At 41.3% G+C, this 19,628-nt stretch overlaps 2 protein-coding genes across 3 annotated transcripts; one reads left to right on the top strand and one right to left on the bottom strand.

Annotated features, from left to right (window-relative positions):
* Window positions 1-1,316: 1,316 nt before the first annotated feature.
* On the bottom strand, window positions 1,317-10,593 carry LOC144934344 (uncharacterized). Of its 2 annotated transcripts, none has more exons than XM_078860028.1 (5): window positions 10,260-10,593; window positions 8,166-8,261; window positions 7,164-7,268; window positions 5,051-5,146; window positions 1,317-2,385 (listed from the first exon to the last, which is right to left on the bottom strand). In XM_078860028.1, exons 1-5 carry the CDS (start codon window positions 10,549-10,551, stop codon window positions 2,276-2,278), a joined length of 699 nt encoding a protein of 232 aa, XP_078716154.1. In that variant the 5' UTR covers window positions 10,552-10,593; the 3' UTR covers window positions 1,317-2,275. The 2 variants fall into 2 exon arrangements, with proteins under 2 accessions (XP_078716154.1, XP_078716153.1); XM_078860027.1 differs by having other exon boundaries at window positions 10,227-10,593.
* Window positions 10,594-15,540: 4,947 nt separating this feature from the next.
* On the top strand, window positions 15,541-18,957 carry LOC144934345 (uncharacterized). The gene is made up of 5 exons (XM_078860029.1): window positions 15,541-15,660; window positions 15,888-15,972; window positions 16,143-16,206; window positions 17,545-17,681; window positions 18,461-18,957. Exons 2-5 carry the CDS (start codon window positions 15,895-15,897, stop codon window positions 18,485-18,487), a joined length of 306 nt encoding a protein of 101 aa, XP_078716155.1. The 5' UTR covers window positions 15,541-15,660; window positions 15,888-15,894; the 3' UTR covers window positions 18,488-18,957.
* Window positions 18,958-19,628: the final 671 nt, after the last annotated feature.

Genomic DNA, 19,628 nt, shown 5'->3' on the forward strand with positions numbered 1-19,628 from the left:
CACTGTGGTTTGTTTCAGCACCTGAGTTTTCCCATGTCACATTAACACATGGGTGTGCACTGGAAATAGTATTGTTTGTATTGGTTATTTTGCATAACGCTAGTTGTGAAATATATCACGCCAAATATTTAATGCATGGCTGTAAAAAAAAGAAGCGTGTCTTTTTTATTATTTCATTTCATGAATGTTAACTTTCCAAAACGTAACAGTCAGCAAGTTATTTTTGGCACAGACTATTCATCAGCCGTGTTTTTCCTGGCACATCCAGCACAAGTGAACACAGCGCATATTATTTCTCAGACACGGTGCCAAACTCGTGGAGTGAGATTAATTGGTTGCAGCATGCCCTGGCATGGTGTGCTCAAGAAATCATTTCAGAAATATATATATAAATTTCAGTTAATCAAATCTGGAATGTCTTGGTATGTTGTTTTGAAACTGGTATATACAGAGCATTGGCGCTGTGGATAAAGGTTAACAGATTCGTTTTACTTGAACGTCTTTAATAACAAAACAAAGTATTTCCTTTTCCCACACAGCAAATAATATAAAAATACTCCTACTCGAATGGTATATTTTAAATATACAGTATACTACACATTGTTTAACAGCACTGTATCCAATTAGCTTTTGTCCCGTGAACTAAGTCAGGCATTAGTTGCAAAGTACTAAATCTGTATTGGCGATGTTTCATCAGTGGTTATCGAGTGACAACGTGTAATGTGCCAAGTTGTCGCTTAAAACACTTGCATATCGACTTATTTTAACACAATGAAGCCATTTAATGACGATGGGATTTATCTCAGCCAGAGTTGCGGTGTCATAGTTATATTGTTGCAATGATGCTATGAGACTTCAGGCAAAAGAATCCCATCAAGGGCAAACAGAGTGATTATTCCAACTTGCAGAGAAGACATTAATTAAAACGGTGGGCATCGGTGTGCTTCATACAATTATACACTGGAATTGAGATATCTAAAATTATCTTTCCAATGCTGTGGGTAAGGAGAGTGTCGTTGCTTTGTGATGCACCATCGCTCTCTTGCACATTCATTATGCGTCTCGATGAAATGTGTGATTAATGTTTGTTTAGCCAATACTCAGTTCACAAGCATTCGTTCATTAACAGGACACTTTATTTTGCATCAAGAATAGTGTTTCAACGAGTGGAGTTACATCTCAGATTTTCACCCCATGTGTCTGCATTATGGCAGCTGTAAGCCTTCTGTCAATCTTGGTATCTCACTGCCTCAACAGCTCCTTCTCTAAATTCATGTTTTAATTGGTCTACATGTATTTTTCCAAATGCACCCAATGTTTGTACAGCACGGCATAATGGTATATACCCTATGCATGCGTGCAGTTGCATGTTAAGTTATATGGGAAAGTTTCACTGCATTTTTTTTTATCATTGGGACGTGTGCCCAATGCTTCGATAGGTAATGTTTTTAATGTGAGGAAACTGAAACGCCAGAGCAAAGGCTAACACTGGAAGGATCACACAGATAGGTTCATAAAACCATTTTCTGTGCTGCCATCTGCTGGTCACCTGGTAGCCCAGACAGTTTTGTAGTCGAATAAATCGTCATGACCTATCACCGACTCTTGACTTACAGGCATGTGCCACCATGGCTGACAATTTATCATACTATCGTCAAGCCTTCAGCGTTAAATGCAAGCACATATATGCATGAAGTTATAACTCGCTATTAAGCTTTAATTACTGATATTCTCATAAAAATGCAAATTACAAAAATACACAATACACAAGCGTTTATTTGTAAACATAGATTTTGAGAAACTATGCTTTAGGCTATAATTAAATTGCACCCATAAAGTACTTTGAAATTCAAGGGTATTAAAAGATGCATCTTCTACCTCCAACCCACCAAGTCCAACCTTTGCATCCTCATCCCGTGAACTTCTACATCATCCCATTTCCCAAGTATAGCGAGGGATAGGGATTCAACTATAAAATAATGCACCGATTTTTTAAGGAATTTTTCCAATTAGGTCATTATTAATTCTGAATGTAAATTCCACACTCCAAGTAAACCACGAAGTTACCTACACCCAACAGAAAACATTGCCACGGCCAAAATGATCGCTTTGACTTCTCTGCGATGGTAACTTTAGCACGGTGCTCTATTGACTGCAGTGCAAACATCAGTCGTTGGAACTCGCATTTGATAGAATCACTCCAAATTACAATTGGCACTCTGTGGACGCTGGATAGAGTGCAGACGCGTGGAGTGAAGGGGTGTCCAGGCTTGCATCACAATTTAATTCTTGTGGCGCACTGGAGGCCCGAGAAATGTGCTCGACAGCGACAGATGTTTGGCGCCACACATTTCCCTCCATGCAGGCAACGTTTCCTGCACACAGCTTGGGGGGGGGGGGCAGAGGAATTAATGGCAACGGACATCATGTCAACGACAACTAATTACAATTGTCATTTAATTTGCAGATGCTCTAGCAAGTATGTTTGGCTGCCCGTGCAGTGCAAGGAGGCTGGATATTCTTTTTTTTCTCCACCTACCAATGATATTTAAATTGTCTCCTTGGTGTCTGTCATGTGATGAGACAAAGCAATATCCCTTCACTTATCTCGCAGCTAAGAATATAGCAAACCCTTTTTGTTAAGAAACAACCCTTGAAGACAATATCACAGAACTACTTGTGAAACTATTTTAATAGACCTTTTTATTCACAATATGGGAAGATAGTGTCTGTAACGTGTTTATCAAACCGAGAGCTGGATTAAATGACATTTAGGGGAAACGATAGCAATATTATGATGGGGCTTTTGTATTTCACTAACTGTGCAGCCGACGCCATAAACGTAGAACACTTTAGAACTCAGTTTAACCATGTACAGCTGCCCAGTCACCTTTGCAACCTTCTATACTAAGTTCTTATGATATTACCAGTAGATAATTCGCACTAATGGCTGCGTTTCAGGACATGGGAGTTGGTCAATATTATCTCCATTCATCATTGTCCTTTGTTCCACCAACCCGCAGAGCGTTTGTGAAGGATTGTCACCCTGTCATCCAACTTCCTCCCCCTTTGCAAGTGTATTTTTGTGAATTGTTTTTATTTTATATATATACTTACTTACTCACTCTTCGCTCCCTGTGGAGCATAAGGCCACAACAAGGCCACGTCATGCCGGACGGTTATATATATAAATGGTGTGAATTCGGCAATATACACTATTATTGTATGTACGCACACACACAACTGTTTAACATGTTTAACATTTTTAAATAATTGAGCTCATATTTACTGTCATCCCTTAGTCTTGTTAATTATTAAAAGTAATGCATACATCTAGCCTTCACTTTAAATGAGTCCGATGTGACCTTTTCAGAATTTCAAACATTTTGGCCACATCTTAAAAGTCCTATGCTGTGTATTTATCATAATGCACACAATGCTTATTCATATACAGTACAACCAAAATATAGTCAAATGGCAGACTATGTAATGTAGATTTCTATGGGGAAAACGTTATTAAAGTACTATATATTATTGGAATTTGATAGCATTTTTTCTCACTGGATATAAAAGCATTCATTTTTGGAGGCTCTTGTATGCGAGGGAGACACGCGTATTCTGATTATAGTTTAAGTAATAATGAAATTATTTAAATCTCGCCAGACATTTTTGACACACGTAAGACACCGACAATTTCAGGTTTTTTTTTATCCATGTGCAAACATTCCTTGAGCAGGCATATGGTTAATGTACAACTTCACTTTGGCAAGTAGAGAGTTATGTTACGATTGATGGAAAGCCCTAAATGAAAGCAGACATTCATATTTCCCTAATATCAACTCTCACTCTAAAATTTGCAATCAAGGAAGCTTTTTTTATGCAACAAATTTATATTGCCAGAGAAGGCATGAAAGAAATGTTTAGCTTGAAATGGATCCATCTGCCACCAATGACCCAACCCCAAGTAGAGCACATACAGAAATGTTTCATTGCAGATTTTAGCAACATAGTCGACATATCATTGTGCATAACGCTTGTGGCGAGATACATACCATACTTAGAACAGGGGATTTTCATTATTCTAGCATGCAAAATCGCCTTTGCTTCACAGAATGTTTCCTTGTGAATTAAGAAGTGTGTAATGTGATATTTGGCGTTCTTAAACCAAACTACTATTTCCAGTTCAATCTATTAAACCAAAATAAATTACAAAGTTATAACTAAAACTGTCCTAGCTAAACTTTTTAAATAAAAACATGTTTACATTATCAGCATATTACCAAACTAATGTGCAAAATCTGCAGCGAAACGTGTGCAAAGGAACAATTATTGCCCTACTATTTTTCACGACAACAATTTATTCCACGACAAAATTACGATCCTGGGGTGCAAACACTGGAACATTGCGCAATAAACCCATTCACAAAGGGCTGAAAACTATTAGTATTATTATTAAACGTATGATCCTTTCAAAAACATTGTCCCCATGAGACAGCCGAACTACAATATTTACTGTATGAATGCCTTCGTTATGATTCGAATTGTCAAAGGTTATAATTGTATGATGTTTTCTTCTATGCATTGCGTATAGCTGCGACGTGTAAACGGGGAGCCCCTTTGTGAGCCTGAACAATAGCGAGAAGCTACACCCAGCAACTCACCACACCCTACACATTCGAGTTCAAAACACAAACATGACGTAATTCGTACATATTTAATAATGGATCTTCAGCATTGTTCCGTCAAAAGATGTCCACTAAATATGATCTTCAAAAGCCATGGATGTATACAGGGTGCTTCAAAAAAATGGTAACACTTACATGGGACTATCGTTTTAAATGGAAATAGAACGGATACCACACTAACATGATAACAAATGTATGTTAATAGCTTCAAAAAGTCAAAGAGTCTCCACTTGTTCCCCATCATTGTCAATACATGACGGATGCACATTTATTGTGGTATTGTTGCAAATTCTCACAAGTGTTAAAACATTTTTGAAACACCCTGTACATATATTAATGTTTTATTGGCAAGCAGGAAAACTTACCAATATGACATGCCCCACCCTCCCAGCCTGTAGGGCAGCTGCAGATGCCCGGAGAAACACAGCTCCCTCTGTTAAGGCAACCCTGGGGGCACACGGCTGCACGGGAGAGGAAATGTGGAAATGTAAACAACAATGTGCCTCATTCAAGGCCTTGCATGGATGTATACTTTACTAGTTGAAATGCCGTCGTGAATTCATACTTACCTTTTGCACACGTCTGTTTTTTTAGCTTTTAATTCAGTTCCATTTTTCCAATGAAATGCAAACTAATGGCCATGTGATGTTCCATGACGTGATACTTGCGATCTGAAGTGTGGTTTGCATACACATGTGAAAAATAACACGACACAAATGTGCCCTGCATTCATTGAGAATTCACTCAACCAAAAATTGCAAATAACGATTGGGAGCCTTTGCAAATCACAGCACATGTTTCGTGTTTGATAACTCAATTGGTGCTGAAAAGTGAACTCGTAAATCATCAATTCAAAAAATCCTTAAAGGCAGTCAAATAAAAACAGCACTGTACTATCGACGATATGGGAGTTGTACTGAATAAACCTACGGATATGGCTGAACTATGTTTTAATTTTAGCACTTCCAGTATTTAATTTTTAACGATTGCAATGTATGTTTGATGTAATAGTTTGCTAAACGACCTTATCAGTATGAATTACTACAACATGATATATATTTGATGGTAGAGATAACTTTCATTAAGAGTTAGTTGTTTTTTCTCAGTGGAGCTTTTCTCAGATAAAATATAATAAACGTAATAGAATTTGAATGTTATAGCTGTGTTTGTATTTAAAACGTGCACATTGCATTGAGCAGGTGACTGAAAACAAAATATAACATTTCTGCCTTTTTAATGAAGGGTTTTTATCCTATCTAGACACCAGAATAAATTTGGAGAAAATATGTACTTGTGCATGATATTTTTAAATGTTAGACTAAACTAAAAATTAAGAGGACGTGGGATAGAACCTGCAATGACAACATGCCATTTACAAGCTTTCCTTGCCTTTGTGATGTGAAGTTTGCCACCTATAATTGTATGCCTCCCATACTTGCTGAGAATAAATTATAGTGTGGCTTTTCTCGAAGAGTGCCAAGCAATTAACAGTGCACATCATCAGTGTCCTGCATCGGTGTTTGTTGTTGCGGTATGCATATGTGGTGTGACATTTATTACTGCGAGTTCTTACCATCTATAATAAAGATTTTTGTAATAAGCAGATGTATGCATTGTTTTAGCCAATATTGGACCACAAATATCCGATCACATGATTCAGTAAACTGTTGGTATATTTGTATGTTCTTACATTGTTGGCTACGTTCATGTATAGGTTGTGTATGATGTATTGCAATGGCAAATGTATTTTTAAGTTTGTTAAGTTAATTACATGTATATTTACAAGTTCAATCCGTCGCTAGAAAGTCAACAACTGGTTACGTCACAATGACAGCCATGGATTAGTATTACATCACATTTTCATTCGTATTGTTTTACATTTAGATTCTAATACATGAACGAGTATCCAGACGCGACCAGTCACAGCACACATCTATGGATCATTCCACACCAAATCAATAATTATTAATCAAACGCATATGAGATGAAACCTGAATTCAATGACATTTCGTGGACAGCTTTGTGTTTGAAAAAGAAGGCTACCACCCAAAATATACACCAATCGGACCTTCCGTTTCTGCCAGACAAAGGTCATCGGAGTTTGACCTGAACATTGCCACTTGGCCACCTTCCAGGCATTTTAACTTCCCCATGGCTATCGTCAAAAGGAGAGTCTGGTGTCATTTTAAGGCTTTTGAGAATTGCCTTCTTCTTGGAACTAAGAAAAATTTTTGACCTTGACATTGCCCAAATGATGTAACTTCTGATTTTCTTCAATATATCACAATGTATCACACGTACTTGAAAAGAATCCTTGCAAAGTTTGAAAGTGCGCACTTAAATACTTTAGGGTTATGATAATTGCTGATAAACGCAGTGTAGGGTGGAAAGGGACGATTTCAGCCTGATGGCACAGATTGCATAACTTGCACTTTCACCGCTCGTAGCAGGAACTCGACTTGAGTCAGTGGTTTTTACCTTCTTGGCAACGTGGACCAGCCCATCCCGACACGCAGGAGCACTTCACACTCGAGTGGACAGGCACACACTGCCCTCCGTTCAGGCAGCCCCCCTCGCACACCGCTGACAAGGAGGGGAAAAAGAGATAACACTTGTCAGCAAGACGTGAACGTGGATGTGCACAGCTGACATTAAATTACAATGATGTGCCCAAATAACAGTGTGCATGACCGGGGCCAGATTCCGTTTGAGCGGGGACCCAGGGCTGTTATAGTTTTGGCAGGGAGAGCCTCTTTGGATATTCAATGCATTGCCTTGTCTCTTTCACTACCACCATCCATGCCCTATGCCAAACACTCCCCTTGTTAATCACCTTGCCTATGTGAGTTCGGGTTTTAATAAGAATGTCATACAGTGTATGACTTGTAAAGCCAAACAAAGTCAACATTAATAAAAAAAAAACCGAATTTTATTTCGGCACATAACTGGTAGTAATACACATCGTGATGTTATCACTTTAATTACCAACTCATCAATATGACTTATCATAGCACTTCATTTTTTACTTTAACCATTATAATTCTTTTTTGGGGAGCACCTCAAAATTTGAGGCTCCACGCTGCACCCTCTATAGTCTATAGCTTCTGAATTAAACGGATCCTCAATATGACCCGTGGAATCTGAAATCATCGTTCATGGCACCGTGGTGGTGCAGTGTCAACTCCCTCGCCTGGTATGAAGGAGGATGTGGGTTCAATCCCGACTCTGGCGCCTGCTGTATATTTGGAGTCTGCAGGTGGTCGCGTGGATTTTTTTTTCTTCGGGTTTCTCCGGTTTTTCCCTCCACATTTTGGAATCAACGTGCGTTTCGAGTATTTGGCTGCAATACATTTCCACGTGATGATAAGCTGCCTTCGTTGAGCTATCATTTGTAGCCATGGTCGTTTCTGAAAAAGAGTTACACAGCTAAGTGGGCCTTACCTGGTCAAATAAAAAATAAAAACAGTTAAAGAAGAGTACCTTTGTGGCAGTAACGTCCACCAAATCCCGGCTGACATCTGCATTTTCCCGGGCGAAGGCACTCGCCTTCATTCTTGCACTTGGGATAACATTGTGCTGTACTCACAATACAAAATGCAATAATAACAACAACAATATCAATAATAAAGATAATTAAGAATTCATAATAACAATTAGAGCGATATTAAAATAATCCATTCAGATCAGCATGCCGGACTTAAGCAGGCAAAGCGTCGCCTAGAAAGAGCCATTGACAAAACAGCCAACAATGTACGATGCAATAGAGCAATAGTATAACAAAAATTAGACACCCGTTAAAAGTAAGGGGTTTTTTTCGTGTTATGTTGCACATGTTATACTATTCTGTATTATATGCCAACATGTGTGCTAAACTACACTTTCACTCCGTAAAGTGTATGCCGAATCGCTCCTGAATAGTATTTTTAATCAAAAGACAAATATGTGATCAGGATTCTATTAAATTAAAATGAATTCGCAATGACGTCACTGACTGCACCTGGAACATGTACTGTAGATGATTTTGGGAAGCACACAGTATGGTAGTTTACTGGCACTGCAATAAAAAAAACACTTGTGGTCATAACTCGGGTGTAAGTCGCAAGTTGAAGCAACAGTGTGGGAACAAAACAAGCATGGACTCTTGCTAGATATGCACTTTATTGTTATAGTAACACGTTCACATCGGCAAAATATAACCACAAGGGTGTGTCGATTTGCCTTGCTTCGCTATTCAATGAATTGTGATTAAATGTTTGTGTTAATCTATGCTGCTAGATTGTAGTGAATGTAGCGGAGTTGCCTGGCCTCATTACATGCAACATTATTAAAATAAAAAAACAGCGATTCTTACACGCGAGATTTTGAAAAGTTAACGTATCATCAGGTTAAAAATAAAAAGTCATTCAGGATTCCGATATATCTTCTGCACGTGCAGCCGACACACAGGCATTACATACGTAGACTGTAGCCTAATGCTTTACACAAATGAGCAGATATGAGGTGGGACATGTGTATTGTGTGTTATGCGCCGATTTTAATTCATGACCCCACAAATGCAAACGTCTTTAAATTGGACTCTTTTAATGACAGAAACTGGCACGCGTGATCGATCCATACAATTAAAAAGGCTGCTTGCTGATCGTTAGTTGTCTATTTTTGTAATGTTAATAATTAATTACATGTCTGAAGGAAAGTTGGAATAAATTAAAGAGGAAATTAAAGGCATCCTGGGTCTGACTGTTTAGACATCTTATTCGACGTTCAAGTTGTCAATTGTAATTACACAAACACGTGTCAGCCAGCTCTTTGTTACTCCACTGCTGGATGAAGACCTCAGCACGCCGTGTTGGTCATGGGGGTAGGGAGCGGGAATTGTATGATCATACTTCAACCACACTGATCAACGAGCTGTTTGTGAAGGGATGTTCAGACGACCACTTTCATTGTATTCCACTCGCCACTTCTGTTCGAGCTGTGGCCGAGAAACAAACTCATGTCGCAGAGTTTACAACGCGATAACCACTGCGGCACCCCTCATTGCGAATAACAACAATGCATGCTGAGTGTCTTCATTCGTATACTCTCGCAATTTAATCCAGACATGGTTTAAAATGGTCATTTAAAGTTAAATTGTAAAAACTAAAATTACAATTTTATTTATTTATTTCTACCAGGTAAGGCGACCTAGCCACAAATGATAGCTCAACAAAGTGGCTAATCACGTGGAACTGTAAAGCAGCCAAATACTCGAAATTACTCGAAACGCGTGTTTCTAAATGTGGAGGGGAAAAAAACCGGTGGACCCGGATAAAAATTCACGTGACCACGTGGAGAAAGACAGGATCGAACCCACGACCTCCTGTATACCAGACAAGTTAGGGCTAATGTAAAGTTTGCAAAAGTGCAGCTTCCCAAGCAGTTAGACATGCATATATGCGCATGCAGCTCACGGAGTGGTCCATGCAATCTGTAGAGGAGGCCGACTCGTTTCAGAAAGTCATCTCCTCTCGGTCAGCGCGTCTCGACTGACAGTCAAAATACCGAACTGGCAGCGCTCGCCCTCGTATCCCTTGCCGCAGAAGCAGGTGTCGTTGCGGATGCACAGCCCGTAGTGCCGACACGGTGGCTCGCACTTTGCCCTGGGATCAAACACGAAGGGGACACTCACGCCCCGCACGGCCTGGGAGGAGCCCTCCCGAGCTGCAGATGTCCCCACCGCCAAGAGCACGGGCAGGAGGAGGATGAGCGTGATGAGCGTGATGATGAGATTATGACAACGACGACGACGATGATGATGACGGTGGTGAGAGAAGACAAAGGCGCCCAGAGGAGCGCCCTGAAGGTGGGGGAGTGAAGAGGAATGCATGCTGATGCCGGCGTGCGGGCAGCTGGGTTTATTGTATTGTATGTGGCTCTGCGCGAACGCGTGCAAGAGAGACCCACTGACGTGGTGCATAAGAGGGAGGAGAATGCATAGAGGATGGGGTTGCATGCGAGGGTGGTGTTGCCTGATTGGGCGGAGATGTTTATTGATAGCCCCTTACCATTTACAGAATAATTTCGAGTTTTAGATTTTAGGGCATGGAAGATCAACGAGCATCACCATCGGCCATGATCAACCCACTGCTGGATTATGGGACTCGGGCAGCCATCGTCATCTCTCATGGTCACGTGACGCAACAACTCACTCAGCACCGACACAAGAGCCGATTTCATTACTTCATCTCCGCAGTGGAAATACTCGCAGGTGGATTCCCTTCTTTGGCTGCCACTCAGTAGATTCTGCATCTTGCGCAACCCACTCACATTATTTTACAGTCTCTAATCCATGTCGTTATCTTAATGGCTCTCATTGTAATCCCAAGCGTATATCTCTACATGCTTGTGTTTTTAGCCAATTATTCAGTCCCCTTTAATGAACGGTGGAAGTTCTGGACATTGTATCTCCCAAAGGCAGGAAACCACATATGAGCCACACCCAGTGTGACACTGCTGATGCTGATTACATCACAAATCACCGTCAATCACCTCCAATCCAGTAGCACAAATAGTTGAGGCTTATTATTATTTTTCAATAATAACTCGTCTCGGGTTATCCAATTCGTCGATTTATCGAACTGATGATAGCTGGTGAAGCGGAGGGGGCCATATAACTGGTTCTGATATCATTCGCCACCGATAATAACCGCGGCTGCGATTCAAGCTCATTCAGCTAGGATCGCAGCCCGTTAACCACTGGACCACAGAAGGAACAAAGCAAGCACAGTTTGGCCAATTGAACAAAATAACTAAGTTTTGAATATAAGCGATCGTCATTCCTCGTTTTTCCTCCTGATGACGATCGCTTGTGTTGTGATCGAAACGTCGTAGTTTTTTGTTGTTATTTTATTGTTATTTTCTTTGAACCTATCTACGTGACTTTACCGGAAGACCTAAAGAATATGAATTCCTGCAGTCACGAAAGCTTGAAATAAAGATTTGAGTTTTTAATGCTTTTCTGGACGGTAATGATGCTAAAATTACCAACGTAACATTTAACACAAAATAAATATGCACTTTAAATGAAAACAATAAAGTGAGCCAGCGCTTCTCAGAGGGCTGGAATAGAATTAAAGGTTTACATTTAGGCATAATTCCAAAATATGCATTGCTATAACCCAATGGTACACCTACTTTTGCATTGCTAACAAGGCCGTAGCCGTGGGGTCAACATTGGGGGGGACCAAATCTTCCAGGGGGTCTGGAGGTCCCGCCCCAGAAAAAAAATATCTAAATTTGAAAACGAACTTCGTGCCATTTCCTGCCTAAAATAGAAACAAATTCGCTAACACATGGGATGGACTTTTTGTTTTACAATAATGTCTAATAGTGTATTGTATTACATTGCTCTGTTTTTCCTTTTTTACATTTCCTTTTTTCATTGTATGCAATGGCAGAGATTAGGGATTAATAAAGTACAACCATAGCCACAATCATATAAACAGAAATCGATTTTATAGCAATATATTGGGGGGGAAATTTTGAGCATGCTTGAATATTAGGGGGGACGTGTCCCCCCCAATATATATTATAATTACGGCCTTGATTGCTAAAATGCATAAAACTTTACTGCACATAAAACAAATCTCACCCAGTTGTTGTAAGATTTTTCTCCTTTTTCTGTACTTCTCGGGCTCTCTGCCCTACACACGCAATGCGGTCTTTATATTTCAATACCTCTCAATCACCCTTTTATCTAATTCCCCAGAATGTAATTGCAAAACAGCTGCACATGTGAGCTCCATGTTCAGTGAATTACAAAGAAACAGCCAAACACATAATACTGTAAGAGAGAGAGAGAGACCTTATGGGCTATTTTCCTCCTGAATGGGATGTATCCACCAAAACTATGTGCATTGAAAATAGGATACACAGGCACAATTCACCTTGTTGGAGATGCCTAATTTTAACAGACACACATATATATAAATCTGTGTTTGGCTGTCTACACAAACTATAGGTATTCTAGAACCAGACAGATCTTGGAATAGCTTTAAATGTTTTCCAGTAAATACACAAAAGCAGGGGACGTGACTTATTTAGCATGCATTCACAGTTCAAAGGTTTGGGCAGTCCTCACTAAATGGAGTGCCAAAATAGATCAGCCTGGGTATAAATGACGTATTACATCATCTCAAATACCATTATAGATTAATTCATCTCGTCAAGTTACCAAATAGGTCCAGTCAAATACCCCCTTGATTCCATGCCCAGGAAAATCTATAAAACATGTGATACATATATATATGTAAACCGTAATTTTTCTCTTTCAATCCAACACAATGCCCTCCTATGTATATGCATTTAAGAGCACATACTTGGTAGGTATACCATTACATCTACAATGGACATGATCACACTCGTACTACCACTCGAAAATAAATCGAGTGGTAGTACCAGTGTGACATGCTCTCTGTGCAAATGTCAAATAGTTCATTTCATGGCACATTTGGTTCATGGATTTTTTTAACAGAAAATTTTGGATTTAACTTATCCTCAAATACGTATTGCATAGACTTCCAATGGCACCTTCCTTATTCTTAAGAATTGTGTAAAACTCCCCAGAAGCCAGACAACTGAAAACAGTAAAAATGTTCGCTACTTCCACGACAGGCTCTACAAAGCCCATACTCTCTCGACATTTGCGTTACCTCTGTTCGCATGGCTACTTCACATTTTCCAAAGCCCAGTACCTCTATATATCGGCATGGCTCGTCACTAGGGCCGCATCATTTAAACGCCGTTTCAAAGAATGTTTTCTATATGTATATCCAGAAAAGGTGTCACCTCGCTGGTGGAGTGCCTTAATGAGGCGGCCCCTGAGTCAGAGAGGTGGTTTCCCGGATGCCCCCCCCCTCCTCCCTTTAAAAAACACCAAGAGTCTGCAGGTGCAGACATGCTCACGGAAGTGTGGTGCGCTCTTCTTATATTTTTCGTCCATTTGTTTCCCCCTGCCTTGGCCCATGGCACGATGTACGGCGGCAACGCGTGAATCCCTTGTGGAGAGTAGCTGCTGAGGGACAGGCAGGCGAGAGCCAACAATTTGAGTAATTGCGCACGAGGGCAGTGCCCGCCGTCGTCTCAGTGACGGCCCCCTGCAGCTAAAGTGTCGATAGGTCTCCCCTGGAAACCAAAATTGTCCATTAATTGGCGACAGCTTTTGGTCCTCAGACTCTCGCCCACTAAGGCTGCAAGGATGAAGGAATCGGGAAGCAGGTGCATGTGTGCTGTGACCATTGTGACAGCAGTGACCACGCACAAAAATAGAAAACGTCAGGCTTTTTTGTTTTGCGCCACACAATTAGCTGATGAGGAAATCCTTCCTTCCCGTGGCCTGAGCCGAGAGGTAAGCTGGTCAGACTCATTGCACGTCATATTGACTGCCGCTGTGGAGAACACGGGTGCAGACTGGCTCGGCTGAGAAACAGTAGACGTGGGTGAGGGAGCCCTCATCCCACCGCGTTCCAGCAATGACGGAGTTGTCCGGATCGGCGGTGGATCCGGTCACCCAGCAGTGAGCACAAAAAGTGACGAAATTGCTCCTGGTTCAGAGACAGACGGAAGCTTGAGTCACAATGGCGATGGGTTGGGGAGGCTCTCATCCAGCAAACATGCCGATGTTGTTGATGATGACGATGAAGTGTCACAGAGGGATGTGTCGGAGGGAGCCACATGAGCAGAGTTGACACGGGATCTACTGACGTGCAGTTGCAGGGGGCCCACTGCAGAAGCAGTAAACACAAGCAGTCATGAATTACAGCATGCTGGGCAGTGTAGAGTATTCAAATAGTAAGGAACATGGCAATGTATGTCTATGCAAACCATGTTTTAAGGTAAGTGTAATACTTAGCGTTCTGTCCACACTGTCAGGTAAAAAAAACCCAAGGGTATGATGGAAATAACCGTTTCAAATATGTACACAACATGTCATTCAAAAAGGCCACTAGACTTATTTGAAATGGGTTTTTATATAAGGTTAACATTATACCTCATATGTAGAAGCACTGTATATAGATGTTCACAATTTCACTAGCGTGGCACAGAATCAAGCGTTGATAGTCAAGTTAACACTGGAAATGCACTAAAGCTCCACTTCACACGTTCAAACTTGATTTGAAGCTTTCGTGACTGCAGGAATTACTCTTCGGTTCTTTCCGTAAAGTAATGTAGAATAGAAAATAAATTAAATAATAGAATACGACGTTTTGATTGCAACACAAGCAATGGTCATCAGGTAGAAAACAAACCTAGTGAACTTAGAAATACAATGCAATACAACACAGAGAGTCGGCTAACACAACAGTCACACAGAGTTGTGTGTCTATGTTGTGTGTCTCTCTCTGTGTGTCTCTGTGTTGTCTCTCACTGCTTGTGTGTCTGTCTGTGTGTCTCCGTGTCTGTGTTTTGTCTCTCTCTCAAATGTATTAATCTTTGGAAGAACGTAATCAACCAGGTAGGGTGCTGACCGTTGTGTTAGCCAACCTTCTGTGCTGTATTGCATTGTATTTCTAAGTTCACTAGGTTTGTTTTCTACCCGATAACCATTGCTTGTGTTGCAATCGAAACGTCGTATTCTAGTATTCATTTACTTGTATTCACACGTTCAGTTTAACATGTAGGCGCTCACAAGTTCAGCTTGTACCGGATGACGATGCATCCTCGGCTTGCCCGGCGACAAACCAAGACAAAGATAACACAAGGTGCTTGCTGCGTCACAGAAGGATATGCTCAAGTGACCATTCATGCCATACAAGTACATCCACTTCAGCACCTTCGACAATACCCAGCCCCCAACGTTGCCAGGATACAACTTCTGTGTTGACGCTGCCAGCGTTTGGCTGGCTGGCTGGCCGGCAGCCTCCGCTTACTCGTGGCCTGGCTTTGTGGGCCGTGTGTGCAAGCAATCGAGAGACGCCCATGTATAATTGAAAATCAGGTAAGTGGGGATGGGTTACCACCACCACCGTAGTCCAATTCACTGAGTGACATGCAGGAAAACATACTGACAGCTATATAGTGCGATTCCGCGCAAGCGGGCCCTTCAGACAGAGAGTGGCTTACATTGCTGTAACGGTACAATTTTACGGGCTAACGTGAAATCAATAGTTTCAAGGCTCTAAGTGCCGTTTGAAATTTAAGCGAATCTTTATACATTTTTTTCAGCAACAAGATGTCCGAGATGCATTGGGAAGCTCGCAGAAGGCAATCCGTTGCCGACCGAAAGTACGCTCACGCGTATCACCTTCAGGTAGGTTTCGTTATAACGCGTCGACCTATCACCGTTACGCCATTATGAATGGATAATGACCGTGCGCTGTTCCATTGCATTTTGTGTGTGTACAAGCAATTTGTACATTGTGAGCTGATTCTAAGGCCAGCAGCAATTTACTGTGATTGGGGATCTGTTGCCACGAGCAGGCGGCGTCACACGCGCAGGGCAGCTCCCCACAGCGAGCCTCTCCAAGCTACACAGAAACACAAGGTGGGTTTTTCATCGACTTAAAATGCGTTATTGCAGGTGGGTGAGTGACTAATCTAACTATATAATTACATTCTGAAGATGAAGCCCCATTACTTATGACATCAGTATTAATTGCTCGTATCTCACCAGCAGCCATCTGTTCGTCTGTACCCATATCCTCCGGACATGACGTTCTGCCAGCCAGCAAAACTTTTTTCTAATATAGTATGTTTGTTTCGGAAGCATTTCTGTGATAATCCAGTCTGTTATATACTGATATATATATACAATTAGTTATACATGTATGTAAATGTGATGGTATATGTTTGCTTACTATCGGGTCCATTAGCCAACACACCCGTGTGTTAGACTCAACCTGGAGCAAATCAAATGCATTATTACACCTCGTCAGCATACATTCTCGTGGACTTTTGTCAATCCACTGCCACGTGAAGGCTCCCCAAAGCCCTGTCGGTTGTGCCTGTTGTTTGACGAAACTTCACCACGCTGGTCATTGCGGGTTGGTCAAGGAGCTGTGCTCAGGATTGGTTCAGGTATCGTGCACCACTGATATTGTCCATGGCTGGTAATCAAACGCAAGACGCTCCACCACAGACCCAACAATTTAGGACAAATCTAAAATGTTAGACAGCCTTTATTTTTTATTTTCAAGCAATCTGAATGGCTGCTGCCTATATTTCCAAGCAGTGCGCATACATTTTTCTGGCAGTCTACATGTATCTTCAGGAAGTCTACTTGAAATTTTAATTGTTTCTAAACCGAAGCATTTCAGGTGATTTGTCTGATTTATTTAGTGTAACCAATACACTGCTCTCTCGCGTGTCATGGAAGTACAACGTATCCTATACTAAGGTATAGGATACGTTGCACTTCCACGAAATGTGTTTTTTTCTCACCCTAATGGTGTCAGCCTTCCAGAATGACTGCGGTAAGAAAGTTTCCGTCAGAACAGCGGGGTGCCAGAAACACTTTCCCCGACATTTTAAGCCGAGGATATGTATCTGCACCCAACGTGCATTCAACGCAAGCACTCGGTGTGCCCGCCATGACGCAGCGCGATGATTTGTCGTAGGAGCACCGTACACGGTTGACCATTTTACGCGCGTGTGATGGAGTGCTGGCACAGCGACCTGAGTTCGATTCGCGGCCGTGGATAGGTATAAGTGGCGTAGTGATGATCTGAGCCAGTACCGTGCCTCGTCATTTCACCAGCCCCCACTAACCAGCGTGATGAACTACGGCAAAACAATACGACTCCCATGGCACGAGGAGGCCTTCGTCCAACAGCGGATAGGCAAAGCGCTGTAGATCATTATGCATGTTGTGTTGTGTCCCCAGCCAAGTTGGCCATCGAGAGGATGATGTGGAGGCTTGAGGAAGAGAGACGCCGGGAGATGATGGAACGCAGCCAGAGAGCACCGGCCCCACCTTCTCGCACGGCCACGTACTCGGCCAAGCTGCCCAATCGCTACAATGTGCGTGCTGGGTCCACCGTGCGCTCAGCTCGTGTCCGCTTTGTTGCGCTCCGAAGCGTGGAATGTCCCATCCCCCTTTGCTGTCTGTGTGCTCACATCTCTGCCCTGGTTAAACCGAGACTGCCAGTTTCTCTTTTGTCTAGTGCATATACATTATGCTTAAAATCTAAAGACTGATGTTCTTCACAGAAACATGTCTAATATATATCTAAAACAGCCCATACTCTATTTGTAACAGGGAAGGGTTAGGCCAAATACCCTCTTCTAGAGGGATTCTCGGGAGCTCTCGTATATATGTACGTTGAACTTCTTTCGCACCGCACGTAGCCAACTGTGCTAACAGGAGGTGCAGGAGGGCATTCCGCAAGAAGTGGCGTGAGCAAGCAAACGCAGGGCCGCGCATGAACCTTCTATTCCCTTGGTCCACTTGGCGTCGATAATTATTCGTTGCATCGTGCTCACGGGCGTTATTATTACATCCTGAATCCACAGATGGGCACCCTAGCCGGTAGGCTCCGTATCCCGTGTTTGGTATTGTATCTTGTGGCAATTGTTGAGTTGCAACATTTTGTCTTGTACGATGCATTACAGCAATAGTGTAAGGCGACCTTGGTTTGGCGCAAAGCCCTAAGCTCAGAGCGTTAGTTATACAAACAACGCATGAGCCAACACACCTGCGTGTTAAACGCGGCCTCGGCCCAATCTAATCTATTATTTATGTTTTATTTAAAGTATCTTAATGGTCTCTGCCAATGTTTTTTTTCTGTTCTCCGTTTCAGTCTGTTCAATACACTCAGCAGTGGTGATATCCAACACCACCCCGAGGAACACCCATTGCAAGCAAGAGCATATTCTGCATGGATTGTGTTCGCACCAATCAATCATCATTGTGACCTGTCATCAGAGGCATACGTGGTTATACTTAGGTTGTGTCAGCTTCTTAACACTGGTATTGCTAAAAAAAAAGATGCATGTTAATATATGAAAATTAAAATTAATATTAATGTTTGCCAGTAATGTTTTCCAACCTTATACATATCTTCAAATATCCCAAGTATTATAACGTATAAATATAACCCACATGCTGCCTAGGACTATGCAATTGCAAAATTGTGATGTAAAGCCTATTATTCATCAATAGGTATCGCCTTTAGGAATAAACATATAATGGGAACAAGTGCATACCCATATATAATTTAAGGCAAATGGAAGTCCAATTTGATAATGCTTAATTATGATAGCCTACCAAAGGGAAACAAACATGTAAATGTAATTGTTATGTTAAATGTTGTATGTGGCCGTGAATGGACTCATAATATATTGAAGATGTATCAAAAGTGGAATTTGTATTACAATAGATTATATTATTATTGAAACAGGCATTTTCAGGATTTGTATTAATTAATAAGCTGTAGTCAGTGTGAAATATAAAAAAACAGAGCACAGTAACCTTGAGGATATGCAAGGCATGGCCTTGTCAGGTGGAGATACGATTGGTTATTTAATCTTATCCTGCTGGTATAACAAATGGTCTGTTTCTTCTCTAACATAAATAATATATTGCGAAATGTTTTGTTATTTTTTCCATTAAAATTTCTAGTTTTTCGCAATACAATATTATCATCACCAATGATCCTTGCTGTACTTGAGATGCAATTCCTCTTCAAATAAAACCCATCTTGCAGACTGCTGTGTGCTTTTGCTTAGATTTAGAAAAAAAATGCATTTGTCATAAAGAAAATTCCTTTATTTAAAACTCTTGGTGAGCATCGAGGATTATGACATTTCATATAAGCACAGGCCCCCAATTGCACGCAAGTAAGCTCGTGTGGTTTTTAAATTGCCAGGTTTTGCAACGCCAAAGCCACCGCAGATGAAGCCAAGGTAGAGAAAAGCTTAATAAATACTTTAATGCACTGTGATGGTACACATCGGGAGGGTGTTTAT

The sequence above is a fragment of the Lampetra fluviatilis genome, chromosome 10 (genome assembly GCF_964198595.1).
Source record: "Lampetra fluviatilis chromosome 10, kcLamFluv1.1, whole genome shotgun sequence".
Lineage (NCBI taxonomy): Eukaryota > Metazoa > Chordata > Hyperoartia > Petromyzontiformes > Petromyzontidae > Lampetra > Lampetra fluviatilis.